This window comes from Talpa europaea (genome assembly GCF_964194135.1).
Source record: "Talpa europaea genome assembly, chromosome: 8".
Lineage (NCBI taxonomy): Eukaryota > Metazoa > Chordata > Mammalia > Eulipotyphla > Talpidae > Talpa > Talpa europaea.
In genome coordinates this window covers 33,692,481-33,716,788 of record NC_140075.1, presented here as the reverse complement: position 1 = coordinate 33,716,788, position 24,308 = coordinate 33,692,481, and the positions used below count along the sequence as shown (strand labels likewise).

The 24,308-nt window shown below is 40.7% G+C and overlaps 1 protein-coding gene across 1 annotated transcript in view; it reads right to left on the bottom strand.

The window, feature by feature from the left end:
- Positions 1-24,308, bottom strand: part of TUBGCP4 (tubulin gamma complex component 4) — a gene marked incomplete at its 3' end in the record, with an annotated part of 43,378 nt that overhangs the window by 17,552 nt on the left and 1,518 nt on the right. The window contains exons 2-9 of the mRNA XM_084240141.1: positions 23,216-23,344; positions 18,159-18,281; positions 17,280-17,333; positions 16,849-16,905; positions 9,243-9,322; positions 6,306-6,507; positions 2,735-2,900; positions 2,401-2,525 (exon numbers count right to left, since the gene is read on the bottom strand). Of these exons, the coding sequence (XP_084096267.1) occupies positions 2,401-2,525; positions 2,735-2,900; positions 6,306-6,507; positions 9,243-9,322; positions 16,849-16,905; positions 17,280-17,333; positions 18,159-18,281; positions 23,216-23,344 (936 nt within the window). The remainder of the gene's footprint in view (positions 1-2,400; positions 2,526-2,734; positions 2,901-6,305; positions 6,508-9,242; positions 9,323-16,848; positions 16,906-17,279; positions 17,334-18,158; positions 18,282-23,215; positions 23,345-24,308) is intronic.

The following is a 24,308-nucleotide window of genomic DNA, read 5'->3' as shown; positions in this document are numbered from 1 at the left end:
TTCCATTGATCAAGGGCAAATACTCTCTTAACATCTAACACCAGATTAATCCTGCTTGTTTGAAATTTATGTAAATAGTATAGTATATATTGCATAAAAATTTTAAAGGAATAAACAGAAAGCGACCTCCAAAAGGGTGTACAGTAAGTATTTAGAGACATTCCCCCTTTTTTCTTCTCTATTTCTTTCATTACTATAACTTATTGTTAAAATACCTTTAAATAGAGTCAATTACCTACAATTCTAGAAAACTTAAGAACTTCAATTCTTTGTCTATCATTTTTACAAACTGGAAATATAATTTCTAGCACTATATCCATTTCAAAATTTCACACACAAAAAACGAATTTGAAATCTCATAATATTCATACAGTAAAATTTTACTTTCTTCCATTTCCTCCCAGTTATCACAAAAATTTTTAAAAAGATCACAAAAGATTAAGATGAAAAGTACTGAGGGCACCAACCTCTTAGGCAAAGGCTGACTTGGCTATAGACAAAGGCAAGGCAGCCTTGAAATTTTGGAAGGAAAGAAATGCATATTCTAATAGTTTATATATTTGTTTATAAAGAATCAAATCAAGAGATACCTCAAGGCCACTTTAATGTGCTATTTTATGTATACTTTACATCTGTTTCCAACACGTAGGAATTTGAGACAGTGACCAGAAAATAAAATCATATTCATGATAGATTGTTGCTTCAAATTCAAAGTTCTCTCTTTCTCTCTTTCTGCATGCATACAAGAGCTGGGGTGTAGGCCAGAGGTGCAGGTGGGGTGTGTATGAGAGGATTCACCAGAGACAGAATGGAGAGCAGAACAGGCAGATCTACTGAAATACACAGCTGACAGGAGCAGCAGGCAAAGCAGGAGAGGTCTGCTGCGCAATGTGGGTTAGCTCTCTGGCTGGGGATCAAACTCAGGCGGCAGATAGCTTCATAGTGCTGAGACTTAACCCCTTGTGCTGCCAGGGAGGCTTCTAAAGATATTTGATGTTGGGCCTCCCGGGTGGTGCAAGGGGTTATGCACCGCACTATGAAGCAATCCGCAGCCTCTGCAGCACGAGTTGGATCCATGGCCAGCCAGGGAGCAACCCACATGGCGAGGCAGACCCCTCCTTTCTCGCCTGCTGCTTCTCTAAGCAGTGTATTTCAGTCAGTCTGCCTTTTCTGCTTCCCACTTTGTCTCTGGTGAATCCCTCCCACCCCTCTACCCCCACATCTCTGGTCTGTACCCCAGCTCTTGTATGCATAAATAAATAAATCTTTAAAGAAAAAAGCTATTTGAGGCTAACTTTCTTAGCAATTCTAGACAATGACCCTAGCATAATGGCTATGCTTCAAAAATCACTTTTTGAGGTTTATTGTTGTTGGCTGATGTAAATATACTCACTACTTCCTGGCCTACTAATCAGAAACTCTGAAAATAAGGACTTGGTGCACGTGCATACTTTTAAGATTTCTCTAAGTTGAAAACCTCTAAAATAGTTGACAATACAGTTGACTGAAGATACCATTTCATTTGACACATATGAATCAAATTTTATTATAGGGGCGTCCCTGGTGGTGCAAGGGGTTAAAGCACCGCACTAGCACTGTGAAGAAATCTGCAGCCTCTGCAGCGCGAGTTCGATCCCAGGCTGGCCAGGAAGCAACCCACATGGTGCAGCAGACCTCTCCTGCCTCACCCGCTGCTCCCCTCAGCAGCGTGTTTCAGTGAGTCTGCCTGTTCTGTTCCCCACTCTGTCTCTAGTGAATCCTCTCACCCTCCAGCATCTCTGGCATGTACCCCAGCTCTTGTATGCATATATAAATCTTAAAAAAAATTTTATTATAAGCACAGAACCAATGCCCATTTGAAAAGTTACTGGTCACAATTTATGTTGGCTGGATGAAGCACAGTTCACTTAAGAACACTGAACTCAATGTCGGAAGACCTGGTTCTGTGAACATTCGAGAAGTTAGCATTCTGAGTATCTTTTTCATTTATAAAAATAGAAAACCAATACTTGCTCTGCCTTCCTAATAAAGTTATATCCATAAGTGAAAGAATAAGTTACAAAGCCATACTAAAATGTAAGTCGGCACTAATTTAGTGAGACTCAGTCGATTCCTTGGGGTCACTACCATCTATATAGACCCAAAATGCTGTGTCTGAAATGAAACCAAGACCTTCCTTTATTCATCTAAGTAATTAACTAGCTAACTAGCAAACTCAAGTCAGGTGTGAAAAGGCTAGGGCAGTTCTACCTCTGTTACTGAAAACAGTATGTTTATTTTCTACTTCTTATCTTTCAACTCTATCATCTCCCGAACTAAGCTCTAACCAATCAAGAAGAAACAAAGGTCAGGGGAATTGGTCCATTTTCTTTTTCAGAAAATACATAATCAAAGACAAACCTCAGCCACAGTACTACGAATACGATCCACGACCTGCTCGAAATCCACCAGGCTGAAGAGTGGCTGCTGCTTGAGACGATGTAGTTCTGCAGCAAAAGTGTCCTCCTGGTTTTTCAAAATGGAGCCTGCAAAAGAGGAAGGCACTGTCAAAGAAAGAACAACCAGGGCAGGCAAGGTTTTCCAAACCTGGGAGTGCAGCTGAATTACCTGCTTCCCAGGCAATCCATCATGACTGCCCTGAAATCTCAGGACATAAGTTTTGTTAACCACTCACTCTCAGTAGGCATACTTTGGGCCTTTAATGATGGAATACACTGGGCAATGAATTTCCTACCTTTTCTAGTCAGGTTTACATTTTGATTCTCAAACATCTGGACAGATTCTCCAACAAACAGGATTTTTTCAGCAACCCTCACTGGAATGTAGGATGGCAAAATCTCTACTCGAAGAGAAAACTGTTTCAGAGATGGTGCCAACATGTTCTCTTCTTCTATCAAACGCTAATCAAGGAAATAATCTTTATCAGAATGATGTATAAAGAAAGAAAAACAAGAACACATTCAGTAACTCTCCCAACCATGTTTTATATTTTATAGAAATAGGAACTTAAAATCTGAAGTTGCATAATTCTTCAATAATCAATGACTTGGTTATACCTCTATTAGTTATTTATCCAAATAATATGAAAATTTTAATATGAAAAGATTTATTTATGCCTATGCACACAGCAGCACTGCCCACAACTGTCAAGTTATCCAACCAACCTAAGTGCCCTCCAAAAGACTAATGGAAAAATCATGGAATGCATAATCAACAGAATATTAAACAGCTGTGAAAAAGACAAAATAGAGGCATTTAGCACAAAAGTAGATGAAACTCGAGGTGATTATGTTAAATGAAACAAGTCAAAAAGTGAATGATATCAGATGGAATAGAAACAACAAAAAAAAAATACGCAGCAAAATCTTGAACTTGGTGAGAGAACATAAGGGTTACCATAGGGAACTGAGAGGAAGGAGGAGGTAGTAAGAGGCAGATGGAGTATTGGATGGGTGGTTTGATAGAGGGTGAGTGGAACATGTGTACATATGGAAAAACAGAAATATAAACCCAAAAGATTAAAATTTTAAAAAACTCTTAAATTAGGGCCTCCCTGGTGGCACAAGGGATTAAGTCTCAGCACCATGAAGCAATTTGCAGCTACTGCAGCACAGGCTCGATCCCCGGACAGGGAGGTGACCTCTCCTGCCATGCCTGCTGCTCCCCTCAGCAGTGTATTTCAGTCAGTTTGCCTGTTCTGGTCCCCCACTCTGTCTCTCGTGAATCCTTTCACCAACCCCCACACCTCTGGCCTATACCCCAGCTCTTGTATGCAAAAATAAATCTCGAAAAAAAAAAAAAATTCTTAAATTACCAGTGTTAGACATATTCCATTTTCAGGTGGCAGGATAGCATGGTGACAACTGTTTTTTTTTTTGTTGTTGTTGTTGTTTTTTTTTAAAACATTAGGATGTCAGTATTTATTCTGCCTTTCCTACTGTATAAAAAGTTGGGCTGTCACCAAAAACAGATGACTGTATCAAGAAGATGTGGTATATATACACAACAGTATAGATTACTCAGCAATCAAAGATAAACTCATGCCATTCGCAGCAACCTGGGTGAAGCTAGAACGAATTATGCTCAGTGAAATAAGCCAGAAGGAAACAGAAAAATATCAGATGGTTTCACTTATAGCAGGAATATAGGGGAACCAAATAAGACATCAGTATAAAAAAATAACAGTACAAAACACAACAAAGCAAAACCAGACAATTGTAAATCAGAGACATGCTGTAGGGGAGGAGGAGGGAGAGGGATCAGAGGGAGGGAGGGAGGAGCCCAGGGGACTGAGGTGATGGTACACAGGGGCATTGGTGAAGGAAACTTTATGGGGACTACACCTGAGGGGGTGGGGGGGAGGCAAATATTGTTTAAAAATGACCAATGATATAAAAAATAAAAAAAAATTTTAAAAAGTTGGGCTGTCAATCTGGAACTGTTTCCTTAATCGTACAGTGGTATAGCTGGTCTCTAATTTTTTCTGTCTACATGTCTATGATTTATCTTCTATATGTCAGCTCTGCCCTGTTCTTTAGACTAGCCCGATTCATGTAGTTAGGTGGGTCTGAAAGTGTTGTTCCTGGAGCAGCAGAGTCAGCCTCACCTGGGAGCTTGTTAGAGATGCAAATTTTTAAACCTCACCCATCAGAAAATCTGGGGGATGGGGCAAAGCAATCCATCTTTTAAAAGGCTCCCAAGTGTTTCTGATGCACACTAAAACTTGAGGACCAAAGATCTAGTCAGTCCATGAAATCCCAAATACCCACCACCCAATTACTCAGGCTCCTCCCATTCCAAATTTGCATTTGATGTGACCTTCATCTGGCTCCAATCCTGGGACCTCAGAATCCATAATCCTGACTTTGATCACTGCTGTTCACCCTTTTTGTTTTGGGCTTCCTCAGGGCACTATGCCAGGCCTTCCTTTCCTCTGCTCTACAGTTTTCTTAATCACAACTTCATAATAAGACATCTCAAATCTTTTTGGGTCATAGGGCTCTGCAATTATGAAAGCTACAGATCTTTCAAATGTATAGAGCATTTACAGACGCTCCATGGGCCCCAGATTAAAAACACCAATATATTGATGACTTGTAAATCTGTACCTTAAGCTAGATTGCTTTCATGAGCTCCAGGTTCAGCCCAGTGGACATTTCACACAAGGATGTCAAATACAATGAGTCCAAAATTAGATCCATCTTTTCTCCAATACATTCCTTATGATCACTGCTCACCTAGATGCTAACGGTAGAAATGTGGATATTCTTCATTGTTCCCCCTGGACCCATATCCAGTTAATTCCTAAAACTACTTAATCCACTTGCTAAATATCTGTACTTTTCTCCATATTGACATACCACCTTGGTTTATTTTTCATTTAATAATCCCCATCAACCTCCTAACTGACCTACCTGTCGCTTTTTTTTTAAACCAATTCCCTTCACAGTACCAGAGTGATCAAAGTCTGATTGTGAAACCCTCTTGCCTAAAATTCTTCACTAGCTCCCCAGTTCTTTTTACATTCAAGTCCAAATTCCTCCCCATTGCTTACAAGGGCTTTCTTGAGTGTACCTCTGCTTAACTCAACAGCTTGATTGCCACTTTCCTCATCTGCTCCATTGTTCCTTATACTTTATATTTCAGGTCTCATTCCCTTTGCCTGGAACATCTCTTGACCTCTCTTCCCAACTCTTTGCAATTTAGACAACTTCTCCTGAAAAGACTTCTCTACTTTAAGACCATGATCCAAGAACACCCATACCTACTTTTTCCAGAGCACTCAGTATACTGTAATCTGTGTACTTCTCAATGTCTTCCATTAAGCTCTAAGCACCCAATGACAGAAGCCACTACATTTTATGTCTATGCAGTTGTGGCACCTAGAACAGTGCCCGGCACGTAACAAGACATTCAATAAAATGTAACAGGATAAACGAAGGGTAAATGAATGAATGACTAGATGGATGAATAAGGACAGTAACAGGGCTTTGGGGATTCTAGTCAAAATTCCAAACTGTGTGTGTTATAGTAGCCAAAAGACTGCCTTAAGAGATAAAGACTTGTTATTAATCCCTTAAATGCATATACTGGGAAAAGGGGAAACAAAAGAATCTCACAAGTATATTTTCTAATTTATAGTCTCATCTTAAATTAAGCTAAGACAAAGCCACATGTTTACACATAAAGAATTTATGGGAGGTGCCCAGGCTATGATGAATAGAGGGGATAGGGAATCAAAAGATTGAGCTGTACATTTCTTGTTTCCTAGCTGGAATATGCTAGGTGTCTTGCTGTGCTCTCACCAAGTCCTGGAGTTCTCTCAATTGTTTTCCTGTTAGTCCCCCAATGCCCAGATCCTCCTCATCCTCTTCTGGCTGGGCACTGACATTACCAGAAGATGGACCCTGTTTGACAAAAAACTCTTCATGTTGGTCCAAGAGAAGTCCATGTAGCATCCAGGCTGAAAGCTGCTTATACATGACGCCATGACACACGGCCAGGATCCTGAGTGGAGAGGAGAGCAAGTGGAGAAGATATCAAGAGCCTTACATGTCAGCTTAGAGAACACTGAACCCCACAACAACACAGAGGGCATGTTTTAAACTGCTGCTTGATAAACAGGGGCCTGAGTTTGATGAGTCATAAGGGAAATGACTGATAAAGCTAAAAATAATTGTGCTATTTTAAATATTTGTGGATAGATTATGTGAATAAATTTCCAAACCTGTAGCCTATAGAGTAAAATCTAAAATGTTCCATGAATGTTCTGATAGTCTTTCAGGATAGGTACATTCTACCCCTGTCTTTTATGGAGAAAGCTTCAAAAGTGATGATTCTACACCACTTAATGTACTTATAGGATCTCTCTTTTTTTTTTTTTTAAGATTTATTTTTATTTATTTATACAAGCACTGGGTACAGTCAGAAGCGTGGGAGGGTGAGAGAATTCACCAGAACCAGAGCGGGGAGCAGAGCAGGCAGAAGGACCAAAGGACACTGCTGAGGGGAGCAGCAGGCGGCAGGAGAGGTCTGCGCGCCATGTGGGACCCTCCACCTGTGGCCGGGGAGCAGCAGGGGATCGAACCGGCGCTGCAGAGGCTGCGGGCAGCTTTGCAACCCAGAGCTCAACCGCTGCGCCACCGGGGAGGCCCTACTTATAGGATCTCTTTTTGGTGAACACAATAGTAAATGTTTTATTTCTGCTGGAATCATATAGGGAAAGTGAGAAGCAGGTATACCTGAAGAAGCATCATCTAACAAAAAGGTTGTTGATGGAAAGAAAGGTTACAGAGGAGCAGAAAGGTTGTTGGTGAAAAGAATAGTGACATGGTCTCAAAGGACCATGCTCCAGATACCATATTAACTATAAAGGGGGAAAGGTCCCTCAAAAACGGAGCTCTGGCCTCCCTAGTGGCAAGAGGGGTTAAGCACCGCACTTTGAAGCAACCAGCAGCCTCTGCAGCACGAGTTCGATCCCTGGCCAGCCAGGGAGAAACCACATGGTGAAGCAGACCTCTCCTGTCTAGCCCGCTGCTCCCCTCAGCAGTGTATTTCAGTCAACCTGACTGTTCTGTTCCCCACTCTGTCTCTGGTGTATCCTCTCACCCCCTACATCTCTTGCCTGTACCCCAGCTCTTACATGCATAAATAAATCTTTAAAAAATAAAATGGAGCTCTGGTGGAAACACCTAAACTAGGTGATCAAAGTTCACACCTATAAGATGACAAACTTACTTTCTGTACCTTCGGATGTGGTGCAACAGGAAATAAAATTCCCTATATAGTATTCATGTTAAAAATGTTCAATGATTAAAGGAAAAAAAAAGGGCAGGCTGCAGAGGCTGCGCTCTGCTTCATAGGTTGCATCGTCACCCCTTGCGCCATGAGTTCAATGCCCAGCCAGGGAGCGACCCACATGGCACAGCAGACCACTCCTGGCTCGCCTGCTGTTCCCCTCAGCAGTGTATTTCAGTCAATCTGCCTGTTCTGTTCCCCGCTCTGTCTCTGGTGGATCCTTTCACCCCTGCCTGCCCTATGGCCTGTGCCCCAGCTCTTGCATGCATAAAAATAAAATAAATCTTTAAAAGAAAAAAAAAAAAAAGAGGGCAAGGAAGGGGACTGTTTCAAATTAAGCGTCTTTAAAAGAAAAACAAATGCAGTAAACAGTAAATACTGATTGGACCCCAGATTGCTAAAATGAATATAAAGGACTTCTAGGGAACAAGTGGGGAAAGCTGAGCATACTTAGGCTATTGTTGAATTAATAACAACTTTCTTGGGTGTAGTATGCTATTGAGGTTAAGGGAAACAAGCCGAAGTATTTAGGAGTTAAGTAATGATATCTGTGACTACTTTCAAATGATTCAGAAAAAAAAAAAATGTGTGCGTATGTGTATATACACATATTTACATATTTATTTTACAATTCATGGAGAAAAAAAGAAAGCAAATGTGGTAAAATGTGAACCAGTGACAAACTAAAGGATACTAAACCAAAGGTGTTTATTGTACTCTTCTTTCAACTTTTTGTAGGTCTGAATTTTTCAAAATAGAAACTTGGGGAGAAAAAGAAACAAGAGCTTCAATCTGCTATTTGTAGTATGCTAAGTGATTAAGATCTCTCTTTGAACAAATCAAATGGAAGCCATCTACACTGATATACATCTACATATGTAGCCTATAAAATTTGGTCCTTGCAAATATATAACCTGTATATATGTAATTATCTGTATAATGGGTTTATAGTCTATCAAGTGACTATCTTTATTTAGCTTTTTCCTGCTGCTGATGCAGTGCAACATTGTAGTGACTGCATATTATTATTTTCTTCTGAATAATTTTTTAGGGTAAAATTTCCAAGCATGACATTACGCGATATAAATACTTTTAAGAGCCTTGATATGAAAATAACTACTCAAAATACAATTTAGACATAGCTAAGCATCACCCAGCTCATGTAATGGAAAATCTCCAAAGAAAATGAGATCCAAAAATTAAAAAGGATTGCTTCAAGGTCATCTAGACAACTAGATCTTAGCTTTGACACTTAACACTTTATAACCCTCCTTTTGTAATTTCTGAGCCATCAAGGATTACATGGATCCATCTGTTCATGTGGTTTTCTATCCTGGTCATAATTTTCCCCAGAGAGAAATCTGAGATGACCTAAAAATAAAACACATGCAAAATCGAGTCATTTGATCACCTCCGCCCTTAGTCCAAATTAAACCGTGACTTACTTTTCTAGTGCACTTCGAACAGGAGGCAAACCACCACAGCTGTGTTTGTATACTGTTTCCAAGATTTGACAACCATGAATCTGTGGAAAATACAGGCTTGTCAAGCAGGATTCCATTTTAAAAGTTCATGTAACACAAACTCTTATTATTCTCTATCAATCAAGAGTGCAATTAGGCAGAGAATAGGGATAAACTTTTTCATAAGATTTATCTATAGTTCCTATTCTGACTCTAATGACAATATGCGTGTTTTTCCCCAACACCATCTGGGTGTTCTATGGTTTAACTCATTTCTGACATTATTCAAAATTAAAGATCTAAATAAATGGAAAACATCCCATGCTCTGGATCAGAAGACTTAATTACTCTTGGTGGAGTTGGTAGGTGTGCCCAGGGCAAATAGTGGGGCTGGACACAGGGTGGTGGCCCAAAAATGTGCTGAATTTTTATAACACATGCTTAAAAATGCAGAGTAAGTTTGAACTTCAGGGTCAAGATGTAGATTTACTAGTCACTGGTCACCAAGCACATCCTGGTATACAAAGCCTCCAAGATTTGTTGCAGAACTTAAAGAGCTCATGGTTGGATTAACCCATACATGAGCTTTCCCTGCCACACTGAGATGACCCTTATTGAAAAAAATAGTTCCTCAAGAACAGACACAGACCAATGGAATCGAATAGAAAATCCAGAAATAAACCCACAGATTTATGGTCAACTAATCTTTGACAAAGGAGCAAAGACTATGCATTGGAGCAAAGAAAGTTTGTTCAATAAATGGTGCTGGGAAAACTGGGTCGCTACATGCCAAAGAATGAAGCTTGACTACTACCTAACACCATGCACAAAAACCAACTCAAAATGGATTAAAGAACCAGACATAAGACCTGAAACCATAAAATACACAGAAGGAAATATAGGCAAAACACTACATGATACGCACATCAAAGACATCTTTACAGACACATCACCCAAAGCAGTGATAGTGAAGGCAAAGATAAATAGCTGGGACTACATCAAATTAAAGAGCTTCTGTACAGCAAGAGACAATAACCAAAACAAAGAGAAACCCCACCGACTGGGAGAACATTTTTGCACACAACACTAATGATAAAGGACTGATCACAAAAATCTGCAAAGAGCAGACGAGACTCAACAAAACCAAAGAAAATAATCCAGTCAAAAAATGGGCAGAAAAGCTAAAAAGAAACTTCTCTGAAGAGGAAATGCAAATGGCCAACAGGCATATGAAAAAATGTTCAACATCACTTGTCATCAGGGAAATGCAAATCAAAACTATAATGAGATACCATCTTACACCAGTGAGAATGGCACATATTAAAAAAACTAGCAACAACAAATGTTGGCGAGGATGTGGAGAAAAAGGAACTCTCCTGCACTGCTGGTGGGAGTGCAAACTGGTCCAACCACTATGGAGAGCTGTGTGGAGATTTCTTGACCTACTAAACATAGAGCTTCCATATGATCCAGCAATTCCACTCCTAGGTATTTACCCAAAGGACACAGACATCAATTCCAAAGAGCACCTGCACCCCTATGTTTACAGCAGCACTCTTTACAATAGCTAAGCTTTGGAAACAACCCAAATGCCCAAAAATAGATGACTGGATCAAGAAGATGTGGTCCATATACATCATGGACTATTACTCAGCATTCAAAAAAGATAAACACATGCCATTTGCAGCAACATGGATGGTGCTGGAAGGGATCATGCTCAGCGAAATAAGCCAGAAAGAAAAAGAAAAATACCGGATGGTCTCACTCATAGCAGGAATCTAGAAAATTTAAATAAGGGACCAGGAAAAAGAATAACTATAAGAAAGAAAATATCAAAATCAACAAACAACTATGAACCAGAGACACTCTATGGGGGTGGGTGGGGGGGGAAGGAGGGATTGGGGTCAAAATAAGGGTGCTGTAATTGTATGGGGAATATAAAAATAAAATTTAAATTAAAAAAAAGAAAAAAAATAGGGTTCCTAAAACAGAAGAGAAGGTTGCAAAGAAAAAATTATCCTAAAATAAACTGAATAAGCAAAAACTTATGGCTCAGGAATAAATTTAGCATAAAATACATGCAAATAAAAGTTGAAAGAAAATCTCACTGTTGAGAATGTGGCATTCCATTGTGTTCTTTCCATACCATCAAGCAACTAACTCAGTCCTCCACTAACACCAGCCATTTAATTTAACTCAATTCTGACACTATCTGTTACAGAAGGAGAGTTTGAGGAGGCACATGGAGTAGAGAAATGTGAAGAAACTGCACTTGCTTTTTGGTCCTGGACTGGCTGAAAGAGACGTGGGTGAGAGGTCTGTGGAGAGGTTAACAATGGCAGCTTTTATCTTGATTTTGCTTCTTTTGTCCCAGATGTGTTGGGCCCCTTCTGCCCCTTTCCTACAGATCCCCACCAGAAGGTGCCTTAGATTTGTGACAGGCTTTCAGCCCTCAGTGGCCCTGCTTTGGGGCAACCCTGTTTGGCTGGGCATTTACTGGAGGGGATGGGTAAATTCAGATGCTTGATTTGGAAACTCTGTATTGCATGCTATTGTATTAAAGTTCCTTTCCATTAAAGGTCTTATATTTTGTCTTGATGTGGTGGATGGCAGGACCTATTTAGAACAGCCAGGTATGGGGGTTCTGGGGTGCCCCTCTCTCTGCCCTGTAACATTGTCTACCTGGCTGTTAATAAAACATGGGCACATTTATGTTGGTATCTGTATTTCTGACCAACAGGTTATAAGTCAGATGTTTCTACCCCTATTTCCTTGGGTCTGCTAGAGCAGATCACAGAAATCAGGAATCCAGTTTACTTAATAGATCACTTATTTATTACAAAGGATACTAAAAGAGAAGTCAGGAAAAGCTGGGAACAAACTTCTGTCCCCCTGGTGTCAGAGCCCATCACCAACCTGGAATGTGTTCTAGTTCACCGGTCTGGAAGCTCTCTAAGCCCTATCCTTTGGGACTTTTATGAAGGCCTCATTACATAGGCAGGACTGATAAAACAATTAGCCACTGGTGTTTGAACTCAATCTCCAGTCCCTCTCCCCAGACTGGGGGAGGAGCAGGGAGAAGGGAAGACTGAAAGAGTCAACCCTCCCCTGGCAACAAGCCCCCATCCTTAGGGGTTTTCTGAAAGCTAAGAGTAGAAAATTTAGGATGGAGGTGTCGTAAGACTAGAAACTGGAGCTGGGGGTAGAGATGATTAACCTATTTGTTAAACCAGCTATAGAAATGGAAAATTCTTAGGCTCCAAATGCTATTGTAAGTATCAGGCTGCTATAAAAAGTATCTGGAGGCGCACACTAGAGGTGGGGGTATAGAGACAGAGGGCCATTGTACAGAATCACCAGTCCTTACAAATCAACCTAGTCACATTCTAGAGTTAATTTAACCATAACAATTCTATAAAAGAATGAACCCCTCCCCCAAAAGAACACTACCTCAATACAATTTCTGCACTGGCAAAATGCAACTCTCCTGTCTGCCTGACTATGCAAGTGTTTCTTTTCACCAACCTTTTCCCTTTGCAAAGCAGCAGCAGCGCTTGTGCCTGTCTGTGTCTATGCAGGTGCTTTTTAACAAATCTCTCCCTTCCAAACGCAGCTTTCTGCCAGTCTGTGCAAGCATCTTTTTTTTTTTTAATATAATAAACCTGCCCTTGTAGATATAACTCATCAAACAACATCACTTTCCAAAGATCACCTCATAAACATAAACTTAGGTGTGAGTGAAAGGGGTTTATTATAAATATCAAGACACTGAGGGAATTCCAAGTTTTGAGATCTCTCTGCCAGAAATAAATGTGTGTGCGTGTATGTGTGTATAAAGACCAAATATCCATATATATAAAAAATGACAAATCACATTATCACTCTAGTTGTTCTCAAGTTATGGACCCCCCACCCTTTCCTACACCCAGCAGCATCAGGAAGAGATTAAACATCATCCACCTGGGAATGTTAGTGGGTGACTGAGGGGTTCCCAGAGCTCCCCAAACTTAAGGGTGGATGTTCTAAAAGGGGCCCAGTTATTAATGCACACAGGAAAAGCAGATTCATAGTGTGATAGTGCTTAACAGAAGTGGTTTGCAGAGAGGATATTCCTATTAAGTGTGCCAATAAAACCCCCAAATTTCCTAGCCCCTCGTGGGCAAATGCCTAGTCAAAAAGAGTTGTCCTGAAGCAGGGCCGCTGAGGCCTGAAAGCTCACCACAAGTCTAAGGTACCTTATCCTGGGGAGTTCTGAAGACAGTCCCAAAGAACTCGGACAGAAGGAGGCATCACATCAAGGTAATGGCTGCCATTATCAGCCTCCCCTCGTGTCTCTTCCAAGTGTCTCTGCATGTTTCCCCTCCAAAAGTCCCCTTCAAATGGCAAAAGCTCCTAGGTGCAAGTCAAAGTCAGAGCCCACAGAACTTCTGTGTTATAAAGCCTCACCTGGCCACTGAGCTCCACCCCTAGTTCCCATTAGCTAGACCAAGGCAGCTGCATATAAGTGAGGGAGAAGAAAATGGCACCTCCCCTAACAAGAACTTGTAAGCAAAGCAAATAATTAGCCCCACGCCAGGCCTACTGAATCAGAGCCTTTAGGATAGCCTCTTGGTTTTACAATCGCTCCAGGTGACTCTAATCCACAGTGAAGTTGAGAACCACTGAGCTAGAGAAGCCAGGATTAAGAGTTGAAATGTGTTTTTTGATGAGGGCAATTAGCTTTGAAGAGTCATAAAGTACTTCTTACTAGCTTTACTGTTCCAGAATGAACACAGCAGGGTACAATTTTTTTAACCTTTTTTTAGTATTTTATTTTATATAATTCTTACATCATTTTTCATTTATGCACAAAGTATGCATTTTCATTTTCATTATATTCCCCATACAATTGCACCCCCCCTTATTTTGACGCTAATCCTTCCTCTCCCAGGCCCTCCCCCTCCCGTAGCGTGTCGCAGAGTATAAATTTTTATACTCTTCAACATACTGTAAAATTTTCTGGGAGTGACACCTCCCTGCTCTAACAGACAAAACAGCAAAATCATCTGCATACACTTGGAAATTCATAATACAGCCAAGCAAAATCTACTGCCTGAAGATAAAATGAGCCTTTTCAACCCTTTCTAATGACCAAGAAACTGGGCAAAGATTTAAACAATGGATACCCAATCTTTGCATTCCACAGTGCATTTTTTAGAAAGGAAGAGATGAAACCCCAACACTGCTTCTCTCTCTGTGCACTCAGCCTCAGCATGTCTTTAGAGCAAAACAACTTAGAAATAGAAGCCCCTAGTCAAGAATAATTACATTTTTAATGTCAATGACTCACTGTTCCTACCTATATAAGCTAAATTCAAACTTGTAATTGTTGGAACAGTTCTCACAGAGTAAAATGTTGGATTGCTTACTGAGTTCCAATCCTTACTCTGATTAGCTACTAAACTTTGTATTAACTGATGGATGCTTAGAGCAGAAAACTTGGATTTTTTCACAAGGTCAAAAACTAGAGGTGGGAGCAGAAAGGATTATCTGTTTAGAAAACCAAATCAACCCAACCCCAAAGCAATAAAATCCACAAATTAATTCTACCAAAGAACAATATTTAAGGACTCCTCTTATTTTGAAAAAAAGCAACAAGCAAAAAAAAGGAAGAAAAAACCACAGCTCTTTGCCCATTCATGTCTATGCAAATATCTTCTTCCCTTGATAAACTCGCCTTGTGCAGCTGTATGGTACACTTTGCCGAATTCATTCTCAGAGGGACCCAAATGTCCTGCATACCAAACCCTAACATAACTATCACCAACAATTTTATTCTAGGTAAACAGCAAAAACAGCTATACAGCAAAAACAAACCAAAAACGCAGTAGCAACCTAACAGGCTAACCAGTTTTATTCCTCAAGGTGAATTCTACTAATATGCTAAGGCACAAATGCAACAACTTCAAAACATGAATGAGCTAACCATGTTTAATTCATTTGTCCTTTTGGATTCAATTATGGGCCAGCAGATTCTTGGGAGAAATCTCAACATATTTACTCCTGCTTTTGGGAAAAGGCTCCAGAACCAGATGAAACCTGATGGCTGCACAGATGCAAATGCTAGAAAACTGACCCAGAAGTGACAGAGGTCTCATTAGCACACTAAATAACACATTCCTGAGTGGAGACTTAAATGCTAATGAGACACGTGTCATGAAGACACAGGAAGCCTGTCTGCGCATGTCCCAGCATAGTGCCGTCTAACACATGCTATGACACTACTTGATATCCGCCCTAGTAACCAGCACTATAAAACCAGGACCCTCAGCTCTCTCAAGTTGAGAGTGCAGCTCATGGCATTTGCTTCCTCTACTATTGTATGATCCACAATAAAAGCTCCTTGCTTGAAATTCATTATTGGTTTTCCAAATTTGTAGGGAATTAACTGGTCAAAACAAGAGAAAGATCCTTTGGAATTAGTGACAACTGTTGTTAACTCCTAGAAAAGACATTCTCCTGACATTGGGGATCCTAACTTTTCAATGCATATATAGGGTAAGGTAAAAAGTATCAGACTTTTCTGCCCTCCCACCACTAGGACAGATGACAGAACCCTGTGGTCCTGAATGTATGCCTGATGGCAGGCACCTGGAATAGGGTGTGGGCATATGTAGATGGGATTCACCTGGGCTGAGACTAGGCTTTCAGGGGCAGCGTCGCGGGGACGCCAGCAGAAGCCTAGAGAAACAGAAAGAAGCAGAGCAGAGAGAAGCAGAGAAGGAGAAGCAGAAGTATGAGAGAAGGCCAGAGAGCCCAGACAGAGTGAAGACTAGCTGGGGGTTGGTAGGCCTGCTAGCCTCCCGGCCCCCCAGCACCCATGCCTGCTGTGTACCTGGTAAATCCCAATAAAAGCCTGAAAACCCACCGAGGGCTCCAGGACTCCTCCTTTACCCGGTCTGCTGGATCAGAAAACCTGCCCTATGTCATTCCTGCTCCTACAGAATATGATAGAGATTTGTGATAAGAAAAGGTATATTTAACTAGTAAAATAAAATGCTAGATTTCATCAGTAATCTAATTGTCAAAATACTGCCAGCACCCTAATCACAAGCCTCACCTTCTATCTTTCTTTTATTATTCACTTACATTGTTGTTCATTTTTGTACAATATTTGATTACTCCCCTCAGATGTAGCCCCCATAGTTTTCCCACCACCTTAGCACCTGTGACCACCACCACAGTCCCTTGTGCTCTTCTCTCTCCTGTTTTGACCTCTCTCCTTTTCACTCCCCCTCCCCCCTTACCATCTCTCTTTCTAAGGATTAGCTTTCTGCTTCTTTGTGCAAAATGCTTTCACCTCCAAATATCCATCTTTTTTCAACTTACCTATCAGCATCCTTGGGTACATCTATTAACATTTCCTCCACCTTTTGGATCAGGAGGTACTTAAGGGCAGAGTAACAACTTACTTTTGCATTCCTGACACTTAGCATGACACCCAAGCAGATGTTGTTGAATGAATAAATAAAAACTGTAAGAATATAAGGAAAGTTAAGAATATTCTCTTGGGGCTTACCAGAGCAAAAGGAAAAAGGGAAGTTCATACCTTTTGACTTTTAATTTGCTCTACTACAACCATCACAGAGGGAAAAAGGAGCTGGAACTGCAAAGTAGAGGATAATTAGTAGGGTATATAGGCAAATACAAAGAAAAAGAATTAACTCAGAAGATCCTTTTATTTCTAAATAGTCCAACTTAAGAGAAAGATGGCAGTACCACAAAATAGCCAAGATCTAGTAGCCTAAGGTAACTTGATAAGGGGTGGTAGACAGAAGGCGTTTCTATTTTTGAGGCAGGAATAATTATTTAAATATTGACTTTAATATATAGCATGAACATCAGACATTAAGTTTTAAGTAATACATAAAACACTGGGCTCTGAATCTAGAAGGAATAGAGTTCTCAAAAATAATGTAATAAATTAGATTATTTTAACACCAACAGATTCCAAGGAATTTTGTTAGTTGGGCAGCATACCTGATCTAAGGAGTAATTGACATGTGATATAGTGAGATGGGGATCAGCCAGAAACTGCAACAAAAAACACGATAGTTAGGGGTCTATATGCAGTATCTCAGATCTAGCTGATCTATGAAAACTAGAGAGAAGAAAAGAAAATCAAAACAAACACCCAAAAAACCTAGAAGAGAATCTGAGAATGGGCTTAGTGTTAATTTTAGACTATAGAAAATTGAGTCTCCTTTTTTTAAAAAGATTTATTTTTGTTTATATGTATAAGAACTGGGGTGTAGGCGGGCCTCCCCTGGTGGCGCAGCGGTTGAGCACTGGGCTGCGAGGCTGCCCGCAGCCTCTGCAGCGCCGGTTCGTTCCCCGGCCACCGGTGAGGGTCTCACAAAAAAAAAAAAAAAAGAACTGGGGTGTAGGCCAGAGGTGCAGGGGGTAAGAGGATTCATCAGAGACAGACTGCGGAGCAGAACAGGTGAATCTACTGAAACACACTGCTGAGGGGAGCAGCGGGCGAGACAGAAGAGGTCTGCTGTGCCATGTGGGTCAGCTCCCTGGTGGGGGATCGAACTCAGGCTGCAGTGGCTGGCAATAGCTTGACAGCACTAAGACTTTAACCCCTGTACCACAAGGGAGGCCCAGAGAATTATTCTTTATAGAAAATTATTAATTCTGATTTCTAGGTCACAGAATCAAAAATAAGGCTCTTATAAACTTACTTAGGAATGTCCACCATGATCTGTAGGCCACTTTGATCATGGCTTGGAGAATCACAGAGTAGTGCACCCTCTAGTCATGCCATATCAAGGGCATTTCAAATTCAAAAATGTGCCCTAACCTTTGCTGTCCCAAAGGTGTTTTGGTTTTTTAAGCATATCCTGTGTTTCTTACCTCTTGTTCCAAATCAAGCAATGCTTGGCGATAAGGCTGCAAAACTGAATCCAGCCCCGTGCAGAAGGCCCGTAGGTAGATTCCATGTAACCCCCCTTGACCCTGCTGAGATGGATGGTGATCCTGAAATCAAAGAGAAGTCAACTTAACTTAGGCCCTGAAATCCAAGGAAGACATTATCCTTTATAAATGGCATTGTTAAAATAGTCAATATTGAAGGAAGTGAAAGGAAGACCTAACTAAACAGACTGAGTTCTTTTTAAAATGTCATAAAATTTTTAAATTTCCAAATGGCCACATTTATAGCAACCAGGTAGTACCCGGTACTGTCAGTGGAGATTTTTCTACAACTCAATTCCAACCTTATAACTTCTAGTTTAAATCCATTTGGGGTTTCCTAGTGCCCCAAAATAATTTCTAAACTTCTCTATATGACAGAGAATTGTTACAGATATACCTCCACGAAGGGGAAGTGCCATTTTCCTCACTCCCACTTAGCCACTTTGGATTACAAGTTCGTTCATGATTACAAGCATGCCATGAACTAGCCTTCCCCAGCAGCGGAAATGCTGGGAACCTTGGGTGAAGTTAAACAGTCAGGCTTGGTTTATAACTTAACACAAGAGGGCTCAGGCCTCTTGCTTCTCTGGCTCTTGCCCATGCTTCTGCATCCCAACTTGTACCCTGCTACTGCTTGAAACTTGGAGGAGATATGTGGAAGAGATACATGTGGGAAGGCTGCTGCCAGTCCTTGGCAAAGTCAATGACAGCTGTTGTCCTGACTTCAGGGTGGGTTACTTGGTACATTTTGAATTCTGAATCTCTCTAGCCCCAGCTCTCTGAGACCTGCCTAACCCCTTTCTTGTGGTTTCCCGACAGAAGGTACCTTAGACTTGTGGCAAGAGTTCAGGCCCCAGTGGCCTTGCTTCCGGCTGACCCTGTTTGATTGGGCATTTGCCCATGAGGGGAGGGGTAATTTGGGAGCATTTATTGGGAAACTATTATTAGGAATATATTCTCTTCTCTCTTTATGCACACTAATTCTGTTCAAGATCTTGAACACTGTGCGTGTAAAGGCTTCCTTTGTCTTTGTGTGGTGAATGCATAGACCTCTTTTAAAGTGGGCAACCCAGAGTTTGGGTCCCTGTGTACCTCTTGTTCACATGCTAACTCAATTACTTCTGCATTCTGTCCCTTACCCATCTTTCCAATAATTATCTTCCACTGTTTCTAACTTCACATTCCAAACTACCCACAATTCACCAAGTGTGTTCTCACTGTATTTCTCCTCCCTGCCTTAGGAATTTAGATGTGTTCTGCTTCCAATTGAGTACTCAGCTTTGCGATGAAGACCTATTCTTCCTGAAGGACTCAACTCAAGCATTTCTTCAATCTAAATTCCTTCCTATTTCTCCCTATGTAATTAATAATTCCACCTTTGTTGCCTTTATAGCATCTCTTTTAGTGCTGGAATTGTTTTTTGTTTATATGCACCCTCACTAGACCAAGAGCTTCATGAATTGAGGGTCCACACTCAATTTGTATTTCAGCTCCTGGTACAGTTCTTTGAATAAAGGGTAAATATTTACTAAATAAAATGACCTCAATCCTTCTAACATCCCTTCTGCCTGACATGGTAATTCATGAAGAACATGAACATGATAGTTAAAATTGGAAGTTTTGAGAACTTCCTAAGAAACTATTTATAAACATGGTTTGGCTTTCAGGAAATCTAATTTTTTTTTTATAAGAGCCTCTTCAGTAGTTTTTTTTTTTAAAGATTTATTTATTTATTTATACAAACACTGGGTACAGTCAGAAGTGCGGGAGGGTGAGAGAATTCACCAGAGCCAGAGCGGGGAGCAGAGCAGGCAGAGGTACACTGCTGAGGGGAGCAGTGGGCACGGCAGGAGGGGTCTGCGAGCCATGTGGGGCCCTCGCCCGCAGCTGGGGATCAAACCGGCGCAGCAGAGGCTGTAGGCAGCTTTGCAGCCCAGCGCTCAACTGCTGTGCCACCAGGGGAGACCCCTGACCCCCCCCCCCCCCTTCAGTAGTTTTATAAAGGGAATTGTGGTTAACAGTTGGCTGGAAGGCACAACTCTCGATTGAGGTAATCAGGTTCTGGTGGTGGCAAATACAGTAACACAATTCAACAAGGAATGTTGTAGGAAACTGAGCTCAGAGGTTATAAGGCACCATGTACCAGAGGATACTGCAAAGGATACTAGTAGCGCCTTAGGATAAATGTTCACAGCTGTAACCAGAACAGCAGAGGCACGGGGTGAAGCGGGCTAGATTGGCTTACAATCAGTCAATTTTGTTTTGATCTTGTGTCATTCCTAAGAACTGTGTCTTCACTGACCACAAAATGAGAGAGAAAATGAGTCTCCTTTTTGCTTTAAAAAAGGTAATATAGATATTATTGGAATCTGGGAAAGTGTAGGAGAGCAGCTTTTTTCCTCTGCCATTTTAGGTTTTGGCTGAGATGCCCCCTGTAATAAAGGATAGATTAACAAGAGAAAAATTATTTTGTATATATGAGAGCCCCACAAAGATATGAGACTCTCCAAGAGTCAGGTAAATGAGGCTTAATATGATTTGAGTTAGGAGAAGGGGATAGGCACCTGGAATTTTAAAGGGGAAGAAGATAATTTATAGGAAGACAGGAGAAGCAAATGTTTGCCATGCCAGGCAGAGACAAAGGGACACAGAGAGGACAATGAGGAAATATACCTTGAGAAGTTCCCTCCAATTTGCTACTCTTAGTTCAGACTTGTAATTATCTCTGGGAATAACTCTCTTCCTGCTACAGGCCCTCTATCTAAATTCTTTTAGGCAGTTAAGGGGGAGGTAAAAAGAAAACTTCCCCATTTCTTCTGTTTCTTAAAAAAAATCAGCCTAAAATTATCTTCAGGCCAGGGAAATATTTTGGGGCAGCAAATACTGCTCCCCTGCAGTAAAAATTTATATATAATTGTAGGGTTAAATGATTGCCAGGCTTTTCTGCCCTCCCGTCATTAAGATTAATAATGGATTTCAGTGGTCCTGAAAGTATGCCTGATAGCGGACACCTGGAGTGGGGTGTGGGCCTACATAGGTGGGTACACCTAAGCTGAGACTGGGCTCACAAGGACGGCCTCACGGGGATGCCAGGGGAACAGACCAGAAGGAGAGAGTACCAGAAGAGAACAAGCAAAAGAGAGGAATGGAACAAGAAGAGACAGAACAAGACCATGCAAGAATGCCAGAGAGCTCAGGAAGAGTGAAGACAGCCTCCAGGACCCCTGGCACTCCTGCCTGCCATGTACCTGGTAACCTCAATAAAAGCCTCTAAAAGCCACCGAGGGCTCCAAGACTCCTTCACCTGTCTGCTCGGATCATAGAGATCATGCTCTATGCCTTCCTGCCCTTACAATATTAGATAAAACCTATAGTCACACAAACACTGTACAAGTTTTTTTATTTAAGTGTTAATACAAGAAATTAAAGCTATCGGCTTTTTAAATCTATATTAATATATATATATGTGGGTTCCAACTTTGATAATTAAGCGTGCCTTCATAGCAAATTGTCATTGATAAAATTTTATTTTTTAAAGATTGATTTATTTATGCATACAAGAGCTGGGGTGCAGGCCAGAGGTAGGAGGGTGACAGGATTCACCAGATACAGAGCGGGGAGCAGATCAGGCAGAGGCACTGAAATACACTGCTGAAGGGAGCAGTGGGCGAGACAGGAGAGGCCTGCTGTGTCATGTGGATCACCTCCCAGGCCGGCCGGGGAATCGAACTCATGCTGCAGTGGCTGTGACAGCTTGACAGCGCTGTCTTTAACACCTGTGCCACCAGGGAGGCCCTTGATTAAATTTTAAACCTATGTTTATCTTGTTTATTGTCTCTGCAATCAAATCAGTTTTAGAGAACCAGAATCCCAGGTCCGGAGATAAAAACATCAGGCTTTATTCGCCAACTCCTTTGCTGCATAGATTATACCAAAGGCCAATTTATATAACAGGGACTAGAAGGTATCAACTGCTTTGTTTCAGTCAAGCATCCTTTCTAGAAGTCCCCACCTTCCTGCTCTACTAAAATCAGTCTTTAACAGGGAAATAAAATCATGTGTTGCTTAACTATGGGAATATATTCTAAGAGATGCATCACCAGACAATTTCATTACTGTGCGAATATCATAGTGCATAATACACAAGTCTAGGTGGCATAGACCACTGAACACCTAGACTACATGGTATAGTCTGTGTGGTCTATGGTTGACCAAAAGGTAATTAAGAGATGCCTGACTGTAGGCATCATTGAAGGAGAGTTCATAATTCACCATTCTTTTTACTTACACTGACAGAACTATAGCCTGTTAAAAGTAAGAGAATTTTAAATTTCTTTTTAAAAGAATCTGAGTACTTACTATGTACAGGGTACTTTACATGAATCATCTTGTTTAAGGGTTATAATCATATGAGAGTGGTACCATCTATTATCCCCATTTTGTAGGTAAGGTAACTGAGTCTTAGATTACTGAGAATTAAGTTACTATGAAGGAGTGTTAAGTTACAGGATCATTGACTTCTACACAATTACAACAAAATAGTGTATATTTCCAATTAATTCATATTAATGTATGATATGTATTACTGTGTGTCAAGTACCTTCTCTGGTTTAACTCATTTATTTACAAATAAGAAAAATGAAGTCCAAAGATTTTAGTGCTTACCTTAATGTTATTAAGGTAGTTAGAAGCAGAATGTAAAATAATGCTTTATGTTTTCACCGCTGAAACTCTGCTCCAGCTCAAATTAATTTAATTCAGCTCTCCTAAAACTCAGTATGTTTTCTCAAATACATTTTCTCTTATACCAATCTGTCTAAATTGGTTTCTGTGTATATTTCCCCATATTTAAGGTTACCTGGTTTTAACTTAAATAATTCCAGTAATGAAAAATTCGTAACTTCTTGAGAGTTATTTCATATGAATTACTAATGACTCCACTGAAAGTCAGAAGTCTGACCCTCTGGAGAGATGCATCGCTGAGAACAGGAACCTACCTGTTGCTGCACATGTCCTGTGTACTGTTCAATGAACTCAGTGAAGCGAATATAGTCTGTGCCAAGCCGGCAGAGTCGATTCAGGACACTGGTTTCACTGGGATGGAGAAATGGAAAGTCCTGTGACACCTGCAGGAAGAAGAACAATGCTAGAGACACTGATGCCTGCTATTCACTGCAGGTAGGTCTCTGAAATGCTTCAAATGCATCCTACCACATTTTGTATTCCTCTGTAGATGGACACTTGGGTTGCTTCTGGCTACTGTGAATAATGCTCTGAGCATAGGTGTCAAATATCTGTTCGAGTTTATGTTTTATCTTCTTTTGAGTGTATAACCAAAAGTGAAATTGCTGGATAATTTTTTTAAAAGATTTATGCATACAAGAACTGGGGTACAGGCCAGAGATGTGGGGGGTTAGAGGATTCACCAAAGACAGAGTGGGGAGCAGAACAGGCAAATTGACTGAAATAAACTGCTGAGGGGAGCAGCGGGTGAGTCAGGAGAAGTCTGCTATGCCATGTGCGTAGCTCTCTGGCTAGGGATCTAACTTGCTGCAGTGGCTGTGGACAGCTTCATGGGTTGTGTCTTAACCCCTTGCACCACCAGGGAGGCCCCGAAATTGCTGGATAATTAAAAAAAAAAAATAATAACCACCCTAATGGGCATGAAGTAGTATCTCACTGTGTTTTTGATTTGTATTTTCCTAATGATTAGTGATGTCATCTTTTCATTTGTTTACAGGCTACTATATATCTTCCTTGAAGAATCAACTAACTTTAATAAACGCCTATTTACCAGGCACTGTGCTAACATTCTGAGATAAAATAGTGACCAAAAAGAGACACAGTCACTACTCCCAAGGAACTTTGCATATTACATATTCTTATTGTGAGTACTCTACTTTGTGGATGTCATCTTTATATGACATTATATATGGTAATAAATAGAAAAAGAAGAATTTTTCTATTACTGAGTCCACACTAATTTGATTAGGAATTCATGTAATGTATATTTCAATAACATTCAACCCTCACCATATCATCAAGTTAATATCTGAAGTGGTAACATAACATAGTGCTTAAGAACCTGGT